The sequence below is a fragment of the Oryctolagus cuniculus genome, chromosome 1 (assembly GCF_964237555.1).
Source record: "Oryctolagus cuniculus chromosome 1, mOryCun1.1, whole genome shotgun sequence".
NCBI lineage: Eukaryota > Metazoa > Chordata > Mammalia > Lagomorpha > Leporidae > Oryctolagus > Oryctolagus cuniculus.
In genome coordinates, this window is record NC_091432.1 from 215,233,106 (window position 1) to 215,252,633 (window position 19,528).

Genomic DNA, 19,528 nt, shown 5'->3' on the forward strand with positions numbered 1-19,528 from the left:
AAAAGTCAAAGAGAATGAGAACAAAATGATGTAGCGTTTACCAGTGGGACCATATGGAGCAGAAGCCAGAAGCGCTGGCACTTATTAAATGATACCAACTATGGAAAGCCATGACATGGTGACAAAAACAACCTAAATGAAAGATCCTGGTGAACAAGACCCCAGCAGAAGGAACAGGCCATCAAGGAGGGAGGCGCCTTTCTCTGAAGGGAGGAAGGAACCTCCACTGTGATACGACCTTGACTAAACAAGTTCAGAGTTGGTGAACTCAAGGAGCTTCCATAGCCAAGACAGCTCATGGCAAGAGCCTCGGGTGATTGCTGACGTCATAATTAAGAGTGCCAATTGTTAAATCAACAACGGGAGTCACTGGGTACAGGCTCCCCACGTAGGATCTCTGTCCTTAATGTGTTTTACTATGAAACTTAAAAACAACACTACTAGTCGAACAATACCCTATACCTTGTGCGGTTGTGTGAGGGCAGCCTGTTGAAATCCCTGCTTAGTATATACTAAGTTGATCTTCTGTATGTGAAGATAATTGAAAATGAAACTCGATGAAGGGCGGGATGGGAGAGGGAGTGAGAGAGGGGAGGGCCGCGGGAGGGAGGGAGGTGGGGGGGGGAGTCACAACAATACAAAAGTTGCACTTTGTAAATTCTCATTTATTAAATAAAAAAACCCACAAAAACAAAAAACAAAAAAATATGATGCCAACTTCAGAACAAGGTGTTGGCCAAGTACAAACTACTGAGGAAGTGAGAACCGAGCTTCCGATCCTCCCTGCTCAGCCAGCAATTGTGTGAAATTCGGAAAATTCTGCTTCCATCTGCGTTGTTGGTCTCAGAACGTTCAGACAATAGCAAAACTGCACAGTGCATTATAATTGTCTCACCCTTTGCTGATGTTTTTCACTTTTAGATATTTTTTTTTTGGTAGAATTTCAGAGAGAAACAAGCTTTTGTGGGTTTGGTTTGAACCAGGTGGTTTCCTCATTTAGAGAGCAGAAAGAGAAAAAATAGTAATACATCTGCACAAAGAGAAAAACAAATGGCAGAGTTAGAATCATGAATATATTCTCTTTTCCAGCCCCACACGCCTCGAAGGCATGAAATGCATCTCGCTTCTTGTATACACAACAGGGTAAGTGCTTAGATGCTCTTTCATACATTTTAAGAAACACTATTTTGCTTCTCTCTTTCTATTCCGTAGAAAATGAAGACTTTGGCATTGTGCTCAAAATGATTTAGCCACAAACGCAATTTTATTTTATTTGCACAGCCTTTTAATAGGAGAGCCTGGACTCGCAGTTGGAGATATTTTTCCTGTCGGGCCAAAGACCTTGTACAGTTTATTATACCAGTGAACTTATTATTACCAGACCACAGAGGCCATGGTCAAAGACTACCTCAATGAAAGGAAGACTATCTCGATGACAGTAACAAACTCCATTTCCTGTGACAGCATTGATAATTTGTAGTGAATAAAATCAAAGTCTTCCTTTAAAAACAAGTATAATTCCCTAATATTAATTCTATATAGTTTGGGGCTATAACTTCTGCTCTTGGGACATCACTTACTTTGCTTAGCAAACATTTAGAAGCATATTTATTGTTCACAAGAGACGAAACTTGCGTAAGTTGAAACTGTATTCATAAATCACACTGCCATGTAGACTGTCCCTGCAACCCAACCAAGACTAAAGCTAATGGCCACACCGCCGCCCTTAATACTGAGTGCTGTCACGTTTGCAGTAGCAGTAGGACCTGTAATAGTAGTGGCGATTGTGACACCTGCAATGGGCCTATTGGCACTGCTGAGTCTCTTGAAAAACACAGCCACAGGAAACATACTGAAATGAGGCAGAGCAGATGCTGTCGTGCAGCCAAGACGACGTGGTGACAGGATACACTGCTCTTCACAAAACCTTTGCAGGCAGTTGGAGACCTGCGGAACAGATGGGGGCAGTGAGGAAAACGCGGAGACCCTGGGCTGGAGTGGCCTGGGCAACACATGAACACCTTTGAGCATAGAGCATTTGCTGTATGTTGAGGACCTCACTGAGATCTAAAGGGCTAGATCAAAGGCTACGCATGCTCTCTGCCACTAGCCTGGGCTTCTCTGTTCCCGGTATTACAATCACCAAGCGGCCTTGCAAAAAGTTATCCCAATTATTCATCTACACAGCCCTGAGAAAAGGGTGAACCGTCTATTTTCACTGCTCTTGCTAACACTGGAAATTTTAGAATCTTTGCTAATTTTGTGAGATAATTGTAACTTATGGTCATTTGCATTCCCATGGTGACTTGTGAAATCAAGTCTCTGCTGTTTAAAATGATTTTACATAGTATTTTAACTTCTAAAATAATTTCTATAATTCTTTATATAAACATACTAGTGCTTTGTTGTACTTGGCTTTATCCATTACCAACTTGTTATTTGTCTTTTAATACTGTGAGTTTGTTTTTTAAGATATGTTTCTTTATTTGAAAAGCAGAGTTACAAAGAAAGGGAGAGACAGAGATCTTCATTGGCTGGTCCACTCCCAATTGGCCGCAACGGCTGGAGCTGCGCCGATCCTGAGCCAGGAGCCAGGAGCTTCTTCCAGGTCTCCCTCGCGGGTGCAGGGGCCCAAGGACTTGGGCCATCTTCCACTGCTTTCCCAGGCCATAGCAGAGAGCTGGATCAGAAGTGGAGTAGCAGGGATTCAAACAGGCATCCATATGGGATGCCCGTATTGCAGGCGGCACCTTTACCCACTATGCCACAATGCCAGCCCCAGTATTGTGAGTTTTAAAGTACAATTGTTAAGCTTCCTATAACTAACTTTGTGAAAAAATCCTATCATTTCTCAACTTTTAAAAGCTGCATCAGAAATTTTCAGTACTCACATCTCTTTAAGTTTTGTGTTTTGGGGCTGGCGCCGTGGCATAGCAGTAAAGCCGCCGCCTGCAGTGCCGGCATCCCATGTAGGCACCAGTTGAGTACCAGCTGCTCCACTTCTGATCCAGCTCTCTGCTGTGGCCTGGGATAGCAGTAGAAGATGGCCCAAGTCCTTGGGCCCCTGCACCTGCATGGGAGACCTGGAAGAAGCTCCTGGCTTCGGACTGGCACAGCTCCAGCCGTTGCGCCCAATTGGGGAGTGAACCAGCAGATGGAAGACCTCTCTCTCGGCCTTTCCTTCTTTCTGTGTAACTCTGACTTTCAAATAAATAAATAAATCTTTTTTTAAAAAAAGTTTTGTGTTTCAATTTATTTCAGAGCCACACAGTGCTTCACAGCGGGGACTGGAACCGGGCCCACCTGCACGTGTTCTGTGCTAATTAATAGACACCCATCTCCTTACACTTCCCATGTAAAATCTTATCATAAAAATGTTTCTGAAGTGACTGTCAACATGACTTCAAAGATTATTTAGACACAAAATAAATAGGTGTCAGCCTGCATGCTGATTTTTTTTTTTTTTGACAGGCAGAGTGGACAGTGAGAGAGAGAGAGAGACAGAGAGAAAGGTCTTCCTTTGCCATTGGTTCACCTTCCAATGGCCGCCGCAGATGGCGCACCGTGCTGATCCGATGGCAGGAGCCAGGTACTTATCCTGGTCTCCCATGGGGTGCAGGGCCCAAGCACTTGGGCCATCCTCCACTGCACTCCCTGGCCACAACAGAGAGCTGGCCTGGAAGAGGGGCAACCGGGACAGAATCCAGCGCCCCGACCGGGACTAGAACCCGGTGTGCCGGCTCCGCAAGGCGGAGGATTAGCCTAGTGAGCCGCAGCGCCGGCCTGCATGCTGATCTTTTGTTGCAAATGTTTTTCCTCCATTCAGACCACTAGAATTTAAATAGTATGTTCAGTGCTGGCTTTGGCAGCACCTAAATTAAAATTGGAACGATACAGAGAAGATTAGCACGGCACCTGCATGAGGATGACATGCAAATTCATGAAGCATTCCATATTTTTAATAAATAAATAAATAGTATGTTCCGTTCAAAAATCCCCTTCACCGTCTTCCCGTAAGGAAGCACACAGAGCAAGTGTTGCGCTGTTCTTAGCTTTCTCCCTGTTGTCTACGCAACTGATCATCTATATGATCCCATTTTTAGGTGCTTTATTTTCTAAATCTTAACTAATTTGTTCGAAAAGGAGAGAGAGAGAAGGAGGGAGGTAAGGAGGGGGAAGAGATGTCCTATCTGATGGTTCACTCTCCAAAGGCCCACAACAGCCAGGGTCGGGCCAGGAGCTTGGAATTCAAACTGGGTATCTCATGCATGGCACAGCCACTTGAGCCATCGCTTGTCGCCAGTGACTCAGGAGCAGAGTTGGGACTCAAACCCAGGCGCTTTGATTCTGGATGTGGGTTTCCCAAGCAGCATCTTAACTCCTATTCCAAATGCCCACCCCCAGGTACTTGGCTTTAAAAGGTATTTCGTTCGTGAATTCTGAGGGAAGTTATGAGAACTTTAAATCGTGGAATTCAATCATCAACCATGTGAGAAGCGTGCAGGAGTGGGTAGCACCCTCTGCTGGACAATGTAGGAACCAACATGACCTCTGATGGGTGCCCTGGAACCAGCTGGGGCGAACAGGTTTGTCCTCTTCAATCTCTGCCCAATGGTATTTTTGTTGGTGGCTCTCCGGTGGTCAACAAGTCAGCAGCTGGCTTTTGTGTCCCCAGTGAGCCAGCAGGTCCAGGATATAAACCCAGTAGGAATGGATGGTGTGAGCTCTGTGATTCTTCTGCTTGCCCCATGAAGAATGCCAGAGGAGAGGGAGGACTGTCAAGTGAGTTTCTCCCCGGAAGTGACCCAGTAGACTCTGTAGTGAAGGGCAGTGGATGTGAAAGGACTGCAGCCAACACAGGCGGATTTCCTCCTTCCTTCAAGTGGATGGATTTCGGGAGGGAGGAGGGAGAAACCAATATTCATTCTTAAAATATCATAGGCTTATGTGGGGCAGGCAGAGAGTTCATTCATAAGCACGCAAGTCTGACCAAAGTGCAAATGGGGGTGGCAAGGAAACTGGTGGTGTTGCATTGCATGAATCTCCTCACTCACCCCAGTGCTCACTGGCCCAGCAGTCCACCTTCAGTGAGATGGACAGTTTCGAAAACATGACCAACAAAGGAAGTTCAAGAGCAATGCTGGCTTTGTAATTTTACTTTTAAAGTACATGTTCATGGAAGCATTTCTTTCTCTGCCTTAAAGAGAATGATTTGATTCTGAGACTTCATGCGATGTGTGTGAATGAACTATGAGTATACTTGCAAACTTGCAAATGTGACTATTCACAGAGACCTCTATTTTGGAACTAACTATGTATGCTTGGCCCATGATAAGACCTCTATTTTGAAACTAACTATGTATGCTTGGCCCATGATAAGACCTCTGTTTTGGAACTAACTATGTATGCTTGGCCCATGATAAGTTCACATCAAATGAAATAAAGTTAGGTTCATGGAAGTCTCAAGTCTATGTTGACACTGGAGAATGTTAGTTGTATTCCATCTGAGTTGCCAACATTGTTTATAAAAAATCAGAAATGCTGTACAGGTCAGTCCCAATGCCGGTTGTGATCAAATTGCTAATCACAAAATGCTGTTAGCCTACAAGTTCACTGACGCTTTGAAGTCATTTGCCAAAGACTATCTGTGAAGAAATCCCTATTTGCTGTGCTGCTAGGTTCTCCTTTTTTTAGGATTTACTATGAAATTTGAAGTACAAATAGATCACTAAGGAATGGAGTACAGAGGCTGCATGCCAGAATACACCTGTGATCATCTAATCTTGAACTTGGGACCAAAAGAAATAGAATCAAAGGCCAGAGCTTAAATAACAAGGATGTTTTCACTTCATCTGTTATTATTCAACGAATTCCTACTGATTAAAACAACCTGCCCGGAAGATTGTACTGATTTAGTGAACACATTTACCTAAGGAAGTGAGCCAAGGGTAATAAAGAACTCTCACACCACAGTTCTTGGCCTGGTTCTAGTAATAAATAAACCAGTGAATAAGCCCTCTGCACCTCTGTCACAGTCTTGAGAAAGAAAGCCCGAAAGGAGGTAGTTTGTTCTGTGGGCAGAGATTGTGGGCAGCACATCATACATGGTGTGACTGCACCTGCAGTCAGTAGCACACCCAGACTGCACCCTACACTGCAGGGCTCTCCCTAAGACTGGGAAGATGGAGTCAATCCTGGAAGAACCCTCAGTCACCCAGTCCACCATAAGTCACACTCATTTAGCCATTCAACAGGCATTTATTGAGTACTTATGCATGCTGGATGCTGTCTATTCAGTAACAGACAAAATATATTTTCTAGTTGGCTATTACAGATAAATGGTATTAGTTCTACTGGATGGAATTGGGTTGCTAATATTGCTAATCTCTATAATAGCTTGATTGTTGATGTTGTTTGCTTTTCTAAATGCCCATGTCATTTGTAAATATTGGCAATTTTATCTCTTCTGTTACAATCTTTATATATTTCCCCCCTTCTCAGAATTCAAGAACCTGCAGTGTTGTGTTAAGCAAAGCAATTTTACAAAGGCATTTCCCTGATCTTAAAGGATATGCTTCTGTTAAGTTTAACTTTGCTGTAGGTTTGTTGTATACAAACTTTACCAAGGTAAGAAAAATTCTAGTATTCATACTTTGTAATTTTATTTTTTTTAAAGAAACAGTCTTTAAAAAATTATCTACTTGAGAGAAAGAGATAGTTAGTTTCCATCTGTTTGTTCATTCCCTTATGTCGGCTTAAGGCCAGGAGCCAGGAACTCAATCCAGGTCTCCCATGTGGGTGGAATTCTATTACTTGAGCCACCACTGCTCCCTACCAGAGTCTGTACTGACAGAAAGCTGAAGTTAGGAACTGGAGCAGAGTATCAAACCTAGGCACTCTGATGTGAGACACAGGTGTCTTAATTGCTAGGCTAACTCCCTAGCCTATATTTTGTAATTTTAAGAATTATAAACTTTAAATTCTAAATTTTCTTTTTCTGTATCAATGAGAGAATTGTGATTTTAAACCATAAAACTTAACATTTTTCTTATTTTTTAAAAAAAGTTTTGCTTAATATGCAATACTTGTTCCTTTTTTAAAAAAAATGATTTATTTATTTGAAAGGCAGAGTTACAGAGAGAGAGGGAGAGACACAGAGAGACCTTTCATTCACTGGTTTATTCCCCAAATGGCCACAATGGCCAGGGCTGGGCCAGACTGAAGCCAGGAGCCAGGAGTTTCTTCCTGGTCTCCCACATGGGTGTAGGGGCACTTGGACCATCTGCTGCTGCTTTCCTAGGCAATTAGCAGGGAGCTGGATTGGAAATGGAACAGCCAGGACTCGAACTGGCACTCATATGGGATGCCTGTGTTGCAGGCAGTAGCTCTATGCCACAATGCTGGCTCCCAATACTGTACATCTCTATGGAGTAGTACGCAATATTTTAACACATGGATATAATATAAATTAATCAAACCAGGCATTTAGGATATCCATTTCCTTCTATTGTCCTTACATTTAGAGCCTACCAGCTCCTCTCTTCTGGTTCTTTTAAAATTTTATTTAATTAATTTATTTTATTTTATTTTTTTGACAGGCAGAGTGGACAGTGAGAGAGAGACAGAGAGAAAGGTCTTCCTTTGCTGTTGGTTCACCCTCCAATGGCCGCCGTGGCCGGCGTACTGCACTGATCCGATGGCAGGAGCCAGGTACTTATCCTGGTCTCCCATTTGGGTGCAGGGCCCAAGGACTTGGGCCATCCTCCACTGCACTCCCTGGCCACAGCAGAGAGCTGGCCTGGAAGAGGGGCAACCGGGACAGAATCTGGTGCCCCGACCGGGACTAGAACCCGGTTTGCCAGCGCCGCAAGGCGGAGGATTAGCCTAGTGAGCCACGGCGCCGGCAGAATTAATTTATTTTTCTCTTCTGCTTCTTTACACAGTACATCATACATAACTGTGAACTGGCTGTGCTGTGAACACTAGAACCCATTCTGTCTTTTCATATCCTTTAGCCAATCTGCCTCTACACCTCCACCTACCACCACCCTTGCCTAGTAAGCACTATTCTAAATTTACATAGACTTTAAAAATATTTATTTATTTTGAAAGGCAGAGTTACAGAGAGGTAAAGGCACAGAGAGGGAGAAGTCTTTCATCTGCTGGTTCGCTCCCCAGATGGCTGCAATGGCTGGCGCTGCACCAGTCTGAAGCCAGGAGCCAGGAGCTTCTTCCAGGTCTCGCACACGGGTGCAGGGACCCAAGGACTTGGGCCATCTTCCACTGCTTTCCCAGGCCATAGCAGAGAGCTGGATCAGAAGTGGAGTAGCAGGGATTCGAACAGGTGCCCTTACGGGATGCTGGCACTGCAGGCAGCAACTTTACCCACTATGCCACAGCGCCGACCCCACACATAGACTTTTTGAAACTTCCACAGTGAGAGAGATCATGCAGTAATTATCTTCCTGTGTCTGCTGTATTTCACTTAGTATAATGACCTCCAATTCCATCCATTCTGCAGCAAGTGTCAGAGTTTCATTCTTTATTTCAATGGCTGAATAGTGTGTGTGTGTGTGTGTGTGTGTGACATTTTCTTTCTGCACTCATCCATCCATGGACTCACAGATTGATTTCATATCTTGCACATGGCTATCGTGCCTAGTGCTGCAATGAACATTGAATACAGGTGTCTCTCTGATACGCCAATTCCATTTCCTTCAGATTATTGCCAGAAGTGGATAGCTCACAGCAGCTCTTTTAGGTTTTTTTTTTTTTGACAGGCAGAGTAGACAGTGAGAAAGAGACAGAGAGAAAGGTCTTCCTTTTGCTGTTGGTTGACCCTCCAATGGCCGCCGCGGCCGGCGCGCTGCGGCCGGCGCACCACGCTGATCCGAAGCCAGGAGCCAGGAGCCAGGTGCTTTTCCTGATCTCCCTTTTGGGTGCAGGGCCCAAGGTCTTGGGCCATCCTCCACTGCACACCCTGGCCATAGCAGAGAGCTGGCCTGGAAGAGGGGCAACCGGGACAGAATCCGGCGCCCCAACCGGGACTAGAACTGGTGTGCCGGCGCCACAAGGTGGAGGATTAGCCTAGTGAGTCGTGGTGCCAGCAGCTCTTTTAGTTTTTAAGGAGCCTTCACCCTGTTTTCCATAATGGCTGTACTAAATTACACTCCCACCTACAGCGTATAAACTCCTCTTTTCTTCATAGGCTCCTTGACATTTGTTATTTTCTGTCTTTTGGATAACAGTCACTCTAACTGGAGTGAGATAACATCTCACTGTGTTTTTTTTTTTTTTTAAGATTTATTTTATTTGTTTGGAAGAGTTACAGAGAGAGGTAGAACCAGAGAGAGAGAGAGAGAGAGAGTCTTCCATCCGCTGGTTCACCCCCCAAATGACTGCAATGGTCAGAGCTGAGCTGATCCGAAGCGAGCTTCTTCCAGGTCTCCCACATGGGTGCAGGGTCCCAAGGACTTGGACCTCTTCTACTGCTTTCACAGGCCATAGCAGAGAGCTGGACTGGAAGTGGAGCAGCCGGGTGCACATATGGGATGCCAGTGTGGCACTGCATCACTGCGCCACACTGCCGGCCCCTTCACTGTGGTTTTACTTGGCATTTCCTTCATGGCTAATGACATGGAGCATTTTTCACATATCTCTTGGCCATTCGTTTTTTCTTCTTTCATGAAATGCCTGTTTAAATCCTCTGCCTATTCTTAACTGAATTGCTTCTTTCCATGTATTAATTGGTTAATACATTGATAAATTTTCTATTGGTAAACCATCTTTATATTCCTGCAAAGACTCTTATTGGGTCAAGATGTAATATTAAAACAACAACGGCCGGATTTAATTAGTTGTACTATTTTCTTGTGTGCCCTCAGCTAGTTTTAGAATTAATATACCACTAACCTAATAAAATGAGTGATCATTTTCTATTTTTTGTAGTGCCTTTTTTTTTTTTTTTGAGGAGAGAGAGCCTTTGATAACTTTTAAGCTTCCATAATATTTATACAAACACTGGTTTTGAGGTTTTGTGTTTTTCTAGAAACTAGTGCATTCATCCAAGTTTTCAAATTTCCTAGTCATCAGATGGTTTTCCTAGTATTTTATTCCACATTCTGTCTGGCTCATAGAGTTTCCTGCAGTGAGATAGATGAAGTGAGAGCCGGGGCAGCCTGCCCTTGTCAAGCACAATTTCCCCCTCTCTGAGTAGGCTATCTCTAACCCCAGTCATTAGTCTAACATCTGACCCTACCTGACCAGGCGTGTCTGTGATCCTTCCCGGCTCCCCTATAGCTTGCATTCTCTTGCCTTGGGTCAGGCATGCTCCTTCAGGGTATAGAAACTGCCTCTGCTGAGAGCCAGCAGCTGCTTCCTGTATGACAACCGCCTTGAGCTGCATTAGCGTCTCCTGCTGCTGTAATAAATTACCACAGAAGAGGTGACTTAAAACCACAGAAATTCGTAGTCTCACGGATTTGGAGGTGGCAAGTCTGCAATCAAGGTATCAGCACGCCCCATTCCTTTGGGGCCCTTTGAGGTTAGATCTGTTTCACACTTCTCCCCGTCCCCTGGTGCCTGGTGTTGCCAACAATGTCCTTGGCATTCCCTGGTTTCTGGCAGCCTAGCTCCAATCTCTGCTTCTGTCTCCATTGGATCATTTTCTCTGCATGTCTGCCTCTGTTTTCTCTTTTTATAGGGACATAAGTGATTGGGACCTACCCCAATTCAGAGTGAGCTCATTTGAACCAAATACCTCTGAAAAGACCCTATGTATTTCCAAATAAGACCATAATCACAGCTACCAGGGGATAGAACTTGGTATATATTTGGGGCGTGGGGACATAATTCAACCCATGACAAGGGAGCCATCACCAACGTGGTTGCAAAGAACTGGCACTGAACTCCTAACGGACCCTTGTCCGTTGATTGGTTTGCTTGGAGAAGAAAAGCCCACCTTTCCATTTCCAGTCTTGCAGTGTCCCTCAATTGCCGGCTGGCAACGGGGCAATGTAGTCAGCAGAGCATAGTTCCCTGGGGCAAGGAATGGGGGTTTGCAGCTCAGGGGCAATCAAGTAATAGCTGGCCCAGCCAGGGACCAACGTTCTGTCTGTCTGCTTTGATGAGAGCCCTCACTCACCTCCCTACATCTACTTTTTAAAAAATGTTTTGTATTTTATTGTGATAAGAACACAGACCATGAGATCCATCTCTCAACAGATTTTTTTTTTTTTTTTAATTTGAGATGCAAAGAGACAGACACAGAAAGAAAGAATCCTCTTCTTTCTGGTTCATTCTCCAAATTCCTCTAACAGCCACAGCTGGGTCAGGGGGAAGCCAGGAACCCAATCCAGGTCTCCCAAATGGATGCCAGGGACCCAAGTACTTGGGACTTCACTTGCTGCCTCCCAGGGCTCACATTAGTAAGAAGCTGGAGTTTGGAGCCAGAGCTGAATGTTGAACCCAGGTACTCTGAAGTGGGATCCAGGCATCTTAACCACTAGGCCAAGTTCTGGCCTCTCAGGTTATTTCAATTTTAATTTTTAGAGAAAGAAAGCAGATCTTTAAGTGTACAATAATCTATTATTATTATTGTCTACAGGCACAATGTTGTACTGCCAATCTCTAGAACATACTCATTTTTTAGAACTGAAACTTCCTACCTGTGGGTGGGCAGATTCCATTTTCCTCTATTCCTAGCACCTTTTGATCCTTTGTTTCAATGAGTTTAGCTTGACTATTCCAAATACGTCTAAAACAGGAAGTTTCTCCCAAGTGGAGGAGACACATGGCTAAGTCCTGAGCTATGGGGGAGTCCTGCAGAGCATGAGGGTGGGGGAAGGCTGATTCCAGGCAGAGGAACCAGGATGAGCAAAAGCAGAACATCTGAGAGTCCAGATTGTCCCAGGACCCTGGAAGTCACGTCTTAGCCAGTTTGTGCGAAATACCAGAGTTGGGCAATTTATGGATGATAGCTCTGGAGGCTGGGAAGTTCAAGGTCAAGAAGCTGATAGAGTCAGTGCCTGGAAGGGCTTGCTCCCTGTGGTTGTGTCCACTGCAGGAGGGGAACCCCGTGTCTCCACATAGCAGATGCGATGCAAGGGCTTAAAGGGGGTCAGCTAGTCCCCTGGGTTCACATCTGCTGGCTCACTCTCCAAATGGTCACAGCGATTGGCACTGGGCCAGGCCAAAGCCAGGAGCCTGGTACTCCATCCAGGTCATATAGGTAGCAGGGGCCCAAGCACTTGGGCCATCTTTCACTGCCTTCCCAGGCACATTAGCAGGGAGCTGGATCGGAAGTGGAGCAGCTGGGACTCGAAGGGGCCCTCATACAGGAGGCCAGCATCGCAGGAGGCAGCTTAACCCTCCGCACCACAATGCTGATCCAAAAAGGCCCCACTGTCATGTTGGACATGGGACTACAACACGCGAATGCTGGAGGGACACAAACATTCGAGCCACAACACCCATGCTAAGGTGTTTGCATTCTGAGGGTGAAGTTGGGTAAGAGTAACAGGATCAAATATGCAATGCAGGAGATTTCCTCTATCTCAAGGTGAATGGGGATTTTTCCAGGTTGGAAGGAGAGCCCTTCTGTAAGAGGCGCTTACCTGGAGGAGGCGGATTGGGTAACCTGCACCTCTGAAATGCCTCACGGGAGGCTGGGTTCAACAAGAATCAGCAAATGTCTCCAAATTGGAAATGACACGATCCAATGTGGGGATGGCGGCCGTGTTTAAAACGAAAGCACCATCTTACAGAGAGTGTTCTTTCCTTCTGCGCAACCCATTTCAGGGAGAGACCTGGTTGTGCAAATCAGAAGCCTGGGTGTTATCACGACTCTCCTTTTCTTTTCTTTTTTTAAATTTTTCTTTATTTTTATTTTTGACAGGCAGAGTTAGAGTGAGAGAGAGAGAGAGAGAGAGACAGAGAGAAAGGTCTTCCCATTGGTTCACCCCCCAAATGGCTGCCACTGCCGGAGCACTGCGCCGATCCCAAGCCAGGAGCCAGGTGCTTCTTCCTGGTCTCCCATGCAGGTGCAGGGCCTAAGGACCTGGGCCATCCTCCACTGCCTTCCCAGGCCACAGCAGAGAGCTGGCCTGGAAGAGGGGCAACCGGGACAGAACCGGTGCCCCAACCGGGACCAGAACCCGGTGTGCTGGCGCCGCAGGTGGAGGATTAGCCTAGTGAGCCGCGGCACCGAGCACAACTCTCCTTTTCTTCACTTCTGCAGAACCAGTGACTAAACGCTATCCATTCTGCCTCAGAAATATGTTTCCCCCACAGGTCTGTTCTTTCTGCATTCTCAGTGCCATTGCTTGGAAACAGGTGGTCTGCTTGTAGGTACTTGGGCTCCCATAAATTTTTTTTTAAAGATTTATTTATTTATTTGAAAGGCAGAGAGAGAGAGAGAGACAGAGAGAAAGAGAGAGAGAGAGAGAGAGAGAGGGAGAGAGGAGAGGGATATCAAGAGAGAGGGAGGGAGAGCGAGCGAGAAAAAGAGAGAGATTCTTCCATCTGCTGGTTCACTCCCCAAATGGCTGCAATGGCAAGAGCTGGGCTGATCTGAAGCCAGCAGCTTCTTGTGGGTCTCCCATGTGGGTGTAGGGGCTAAGCACTTGCGCCATGCTTTCCTGGTTATCAGCAGGGAGCTGGATCAGAGTGGAGCAGACGGTGGCTTTACCTGCTACACCACAATGCTGGTCCCCCCGGAATTGGCTCTTAATCATCTTCCCGTTTCTTTTCTCTGCCAGAGTAATTGTTCTGAGATGCAAAGCCAGAGGTGTCACTGGACTGGTTAAAAATCCCGTGCTGACTCTCCATTGCTCTTAAGGCGCTACTTCATCCAAGAATTAAATGAGCCTGGTCACCCACACTTTCTCCAGTCTCATCCCCTACCTCCTCCCCTCTCCCCAGTCCTACGGACATTCAGTTCTTGGAAAGCTGCACCCCTTCCTGCGAACGCCAGGCATATATATTTTTTTTTTATGCTAAGTTCTTCGTTTTGCTATCTGGGACATCCAGCAACAAAAAAAATTCATCTTAAATTCAAATTTATCTAATTGTTATTTCCCCCCTCCGGAAACCCTACCCGCAAGAGATATCTGGTAATCTCTAGAAACATTTGTGTGTGTGTGGACACGGGGTTATGGTACTAACTGTGCCCACTGTGGAGAGCCCGCGCATGCTGCTAAACAAACATCTTCCACCCCACAGGACAGTCCCTCCAAGGCGAGGAATCTCCTGGTCCACACGTAGACGGTGCGAAGGCAGAGAAAGCCCGAGTTAGATGGCCATGAACTTTCGGGGCTCCTGGCAGACAGCGCCTGGAACTTCCAGCTTCTTCGGTTTAGAAAGTAGAAGGGGGTTCCTGAAAGGGAGTTGTCCTGGCCTGGAGACCTGACTTTGATCAGGGATGCACGACAGGCAGACGACCTGCTGCAGCAGGTGACGTCACGACGCCGACAAGCTACCGTGTAACGCGCACGCCTAACGGTAACGCGCTCTGCCCACGCGGGCGAAGCGCGCCGGGGACACGGAAACATCCCCCGGGTCCAACCGGGAGCTGACCCGCCGGCTGCTGAGACTGCGCAGGCGTGCAGGCGGACACCGGAAGCCGCCGGCGACTGCGGCGTCCTTCTCCCCTAGCAACGGGTCGTGCAGGAAGAGGGGGCCGGGCCGCGCCCTGTGCGCCTGCGCGGAGGCGCCGCCTGCAGACGTGGAGTAGGGCCCCGGCGGCCGAGCCGGGTTGGCGAGTGGCGGAGTGTGGGAGAGCGGCCGGGATGGGGGTGCCGGTCGCTCCGCGCGGGAGACCCGGGGCTGCCGGCCGGCGCTGGCTGGTGCTGCTGTCGCCCCTGCTGCTGGTGGCCATGTTGGCGCGGCCGGCGGCCGCCCTGGTGGAGGGGCTCTACTGCGGCACGCGGGACTGCTACGAGGTGCTGGGCGTGAGCCGCTCGGCCAGCAAGGCGGAGATCGCGCGGGCCTACCGCCAGCTGGCCCGGCGCTACCACCCCGACCGCTACCGGCCCGAGCCCGGCGACGAAGGCCTGGGGCGGACGCCGCAGAGCGCAGAGGCGGCTTTCCTGCTGGTGGCCACCGCCTACGAGACTCTCAAGGTGAGGCCCGCGGGCGCGCACGGGCTGCGGGGTCCCCTCGCGGGGAGCGCGTGGCGCGGCGCCTGCGGCCACCGGCGCCCCTGGCGCGCGCAGCTGGGCTCACGGTGTCCCCGGCGCGCAGCGCGGCCGCCGCCTCGACCTTGGGGATCCTCAGCGTTCCCCCACGTGGCCGCGTGCGAGGGCCGAGCGGGCCCGCCGAGCGCGAGGGGCAGGAGCCCCCTCGGGCCTCGTTGGTGACCGTCGTTGTTGTACAAAGCTCTGGACGTGTTGGAGTTTCGTGAAAACCTTCTAAGAACTTGGCAGTTCACGCTCAGAAAGCGGGCTCGAACGTTGAACGACACCCGTTGCGCCAATGGGATAGGACAGAAATTTGGTTTCTGGGGACGGTATTAGTGATGACGTTTAGCTTGGGTTTCAGGAGGCAGACCAACACTAGGAACGGCGAGCTGCCAGTCCGAGGCTCTTGGCTCTGACCCTCTGATTGACCTTGTATAAGGATTTCTTAAGTTGGATAACTGTTCCCTCATACGCAGAATTAAGCACCTGATAGCTCTCACAGAGTTATTAAATGGGGAATAAAACTCCTCGACTGGGACCCGGGAATAACGGGCTTAATAACTTGGGGTGCAGGACTCTGAGAATTTCTGGTAGGAAATATTTTGTAAATATGTTTAGTCATTCGACAAAAGGTTTCGTGTCCTATGGGGATACAGAGATTTAGCCTGATGCTCTTTTTGTTATTGTTACTATAAACATCAACCCGTATAATAAAAAAAAAAAGTCAGCAGGTGTATTACTGTTTCAGGGGCCCTAGGCATGCTAGATATTTCTCAGTCTTTTATATTTCCAGGCCAAAGGAATAAAACTGCCCAGACTGTTGCTACGTGGTCTGCTCTTCATGATTGCACTTTGTGTGCATGGACTGTAATTTACCCCGGGGGTCGTTTTCTGCAGATTAACTTTCTCCAGTTGAAAGTAGTGAGTCGCCAGATTCTCCCTTGATGCTCTCCGGAGCGGAGTGGATATCTTGGAGTCGTAAACTGGGCCTGTTTCAGTCACTGCAGTCTCCGTAGCCTGAGTGGGACTGTCATTTTTACTGGCAGGTAACTGAGGTGCAGATGGGGAGCTGGGGAGGTGCTCAGGCCAGAGGGGTTTAGGGTAAAGAGCCATCAAGGAAAGACATCCGAAAAGTGGGGCGGAAGTCTCTCCAGCCGGGGCAGCTGAACGGGTGAAGCCCCAACTTGAGGTTTTCGCCGAGGGAAGACAGCGGTCGGGAAGCCAGCTGGGAGCTGGTGGTGCGGAAGGCGGCTCTGGGCGGATTGGGGAACTTCCTGGAGAGAGGGCAGCAGAAGCGCTGGCGCCGTAGTCTTGGGCTGGGTCTTGTGGGCCTGGATAGCGGTGGGTTTGGTGTTGAGACTGATGAGAATATTGGTCAGAACTGTGAAAGCAAATGCCAACATTTTCTGGAGGATCTGCAAGGTTGCCTCTGACGGTTCCTATACCTTGGGTGTAGCCCTGCTCTATCAGTTAAGCAGAAGCTAGGTAAGAGAAGCTGTGCACTCAAGGATAAAGACGTGCCGGGCAGTTAGAGACTGGTGTGCCCGGAGGAGGTGGCACTTGTACTCTTGGCTCGGAAAGGTGTTGTAACTGGGAATACCTCTGCCTGGGGCCTAGAAACGGGCTGTGCTGAAGGGGGGGGAGGCTCCCATGCCCCCCACAGGAGAATGGGAAGCACCTGTGAGAGGGAGATGAACGCCTGGGGGTAGATTGCACCCAGCAGACGTGTGTGAAAACCCCCACTGAAGCGTCACACCGGGTGGGCTTGGATGCCACTCCTCCCAGCAGAGCTCTTCCAGGGACTGCTCACCTCACTGCAGCTGGCGTCCCTTGGAGTAAGGACAAGGAGTTGACGTGTGTGTCGGGGAGAGGCTATTGAAAACGGACAGAGTGGTCTCCTGTTACTGCTGTTGCGCTGGGGAATGGTGCGGATGTTGGCAGAGAAATGCTGTTTCCGGGTAATGCCAAGATTTCGTGAACTGGGGTCATCCTGTGGGCCTTCCTAGCTGCCCCCTGGAGGTGATGGGGACGGAACCGCTGTTTTGCTTGGATTGTTTCCTGGGGCTGGGAGCACGTCTGATGGAATAATGGGAGAAACTGAGTTCCAGTGGCTTCGGAAGCCAGTCTCTGACCATTGACAATGAATACATCGCTAGGATGGGAACTGTCTTTGTCCAAGACATGGGTGGATGGATGACTGAGGTTGTTTTGGTCAAATACGTGCCCTTTGGAGAGAGAGTGTTTTTTAGATGGAGAACATTGAAAAGTAAGAATACTGATGTGATTTAAATATACTTAGCAGGATGAAAAAGGTATGACACTTGGTCGTTCACTGTTTTAGCAACAAAAGATTCTGCCTGTGCGTGGAGAGATTGGGGAACACCGGAAGAGGGAGTCCTGCTTAGCTCGCATTCCCAAATGATTTACAATTCCAGGTGTCAGCAAGACGCCCAGCCACGATGATGCCACACACTGCTTTCAAGTCGATACAGTGCGATCGTATTTAGTGTGTTTGACTATTTGAGGATTCAGGAGTTCATGGACTTTGGACGTGAAGTAAAGGCACTCACTCAGTGTCAACATTGGATTTCATGAGGTGGAACAGTCCAGTCCCTCTTGCTTTTATGTGGCTTATAGCACTTATCACACTGCACCATAAACCCCGAGCAGCCCTTCCCCTCGCCACTACACTATGCTCCTTGGTTTCCGTGTGTATATCCATGGCATCTAGCACAGTGTCTGGCACATCAGGTCATGACCGTTAAAACTTGTATCCAGGGGTGGCCACTGTGTTCCAGAGGTGAAGCCGCCACTGCCCAGCTACTTTGCTTCACATGCAGCTCTGCTGAGGGCATTCTGGAAGGCAACAGACGATGGTCCTGGTGCTCGTGCCCTTGCCACCCAGGGGGGAGACTTGGATGGGGTTCCAGGCACCTGGCTTCCATCTGCCCCAGGGTCGGCTGTTGTGGGCATTTGAGGAGTGAACCAGCAGATGGAAGATCTTACTTTGTCTCTGTCTCTCCCTCTCTTCTGTCACTCTGCCTTTCAAGTAGATGGAAATAAATAAACTTTCTAAAAACCTTATATCTGGAGAGTGATTCAGATAGGTTGGAAATTGAAAGTGGACTTTCTGGCATCTTGACAATGTTGTACGCAGCCTGCTTTGCTATTTCACCCAAATGAATTTTAAAGAGCAGTATAGATAAGTAAATTGGATGGTTATAAATGAAAAATTCCTGCATGAGAGAAAAATTCACTTTTAATTTTTAAGTGAGATAGTTTTTAAGTGAGTAATTCTTTTGGATGTAAGTAAGTCAGATAAAATGGATGTCATATGAGGAATGGCATAGAAATAAGCAGATGTGGGCACAGTTAGCAAGGATGCACTTAGAAAAACCCTGCTTGGTAGAAAATGGGAAAGTGGTAGATTGTAACAGCATTTTGTAAGATCCCAAGAGGATGGCATAGAACAGTGCCTGGCAATGCTGCTGGCCTGAAGCTGACAGATCGGAGGAAGTGCAGAGGGAGCCTCCTACTCAGGCTTGTCTTGGAAGGGAACAAACAGCGTGAGGACACTTCAGTTTCTTTCCGCTAGTCTGAGTGAGACGGCAGGGCAGTAGCACTTGGGAAGAATTTGTCAAAAAAGGGGAGGCCCTGTTATGTTACTGTTTATTGTTCATTTCTTAGGATAGTCTCTTACTCAATCCTTTGTCCAAACAACTAGTACTGGCATAGGTGCTGGGCATGAGACCATGAAAGGGCGCAGTTCCGGACTTTAAGAATCAGAGAGATAACTTTTGTTGATCGTCATTTACTTAAGTTACATAATAAAAGCACAGGCAGACTGTATGGCAGCACCAGGAGGAGGCAGCGATTGCTTTGTGGAGGATTACGGAAGAACGTTTCTCTGAGCTGGAACACAGTTACCCCGATCGACAGGGACGGGATGCTTCCAGGAGAGGGAAAGCCTGATTAACAGAAACATGAAGCCATAAATATGCAAAGCTCATTATCGGAATGAGACTCACTTTGGTGAGAAATTAGAGCAATGAGTATTTTGTCCACCAAGAATCACTTTTATTACATTTCCCTCCGGGCCTCTTTGGGGGAAGAATTAAATACCAGTGTTGGTATTACCAGTCTTCTTTTTCAGTATCATCCAGACTTTAATCAATCATTCATAATCATTGGGCACAGCCAGCTCTCCATATCTGGATTGGATTCAACCAGCCACGAAAGGGAAATATTTTTTAAAAAATTGCATATGTGCTGAAGGTATACAGACTTTTTGTCACTATTCCCTAAGCAGTATAAGATTACATCTGTTTGTATAGAATTTCATTGCATAGGTA

The 19,528-nt window shown here is 47.6% G+C and overlaps 1 protein-coding gene and 1 non-coding gene across 5 annotated transcripts in view; both read left to right on the top strand.

Annotated features, from left to right (window-relative positions):
• Positions 1 to 3,853: 3,853 nt before the first annotated feature.
• LOC127484975 (U6 spliceosomal RNA) lies at positions 3,854 to 3,960 on the top strand. The gene has a single exon (XR_007912178.2). It is a non-coding gene; the product is annotated as a U6 spliceosomal RNA (small nuclear RNA).
• Positions 3,961 to 14,658: 10,698 nt separating this feature from the next.
• DNAJC25 (DnaJ heat shock protein family (Hsp40) member C25) overlaps positions 14,659 to 19,528 on the top strand; it is a 38,519-nt gene continuing 33,649 nt past the window's right edge. For 2 of the 4 annotated variants that reach the window (XM_070078261.1, XM_070078297.1), the window contains exon 1: positions 14,659 to 15,119. In XM_070078261.1, coding sequence (XP_069934362.1) covers positions 14,787 to 15,119 — 333 coding nt within the window. In that variant the 5' untranslated portion in view covers positions 14,659 to 14,786. 4 annotated transcript variants of the gene reach the window in all.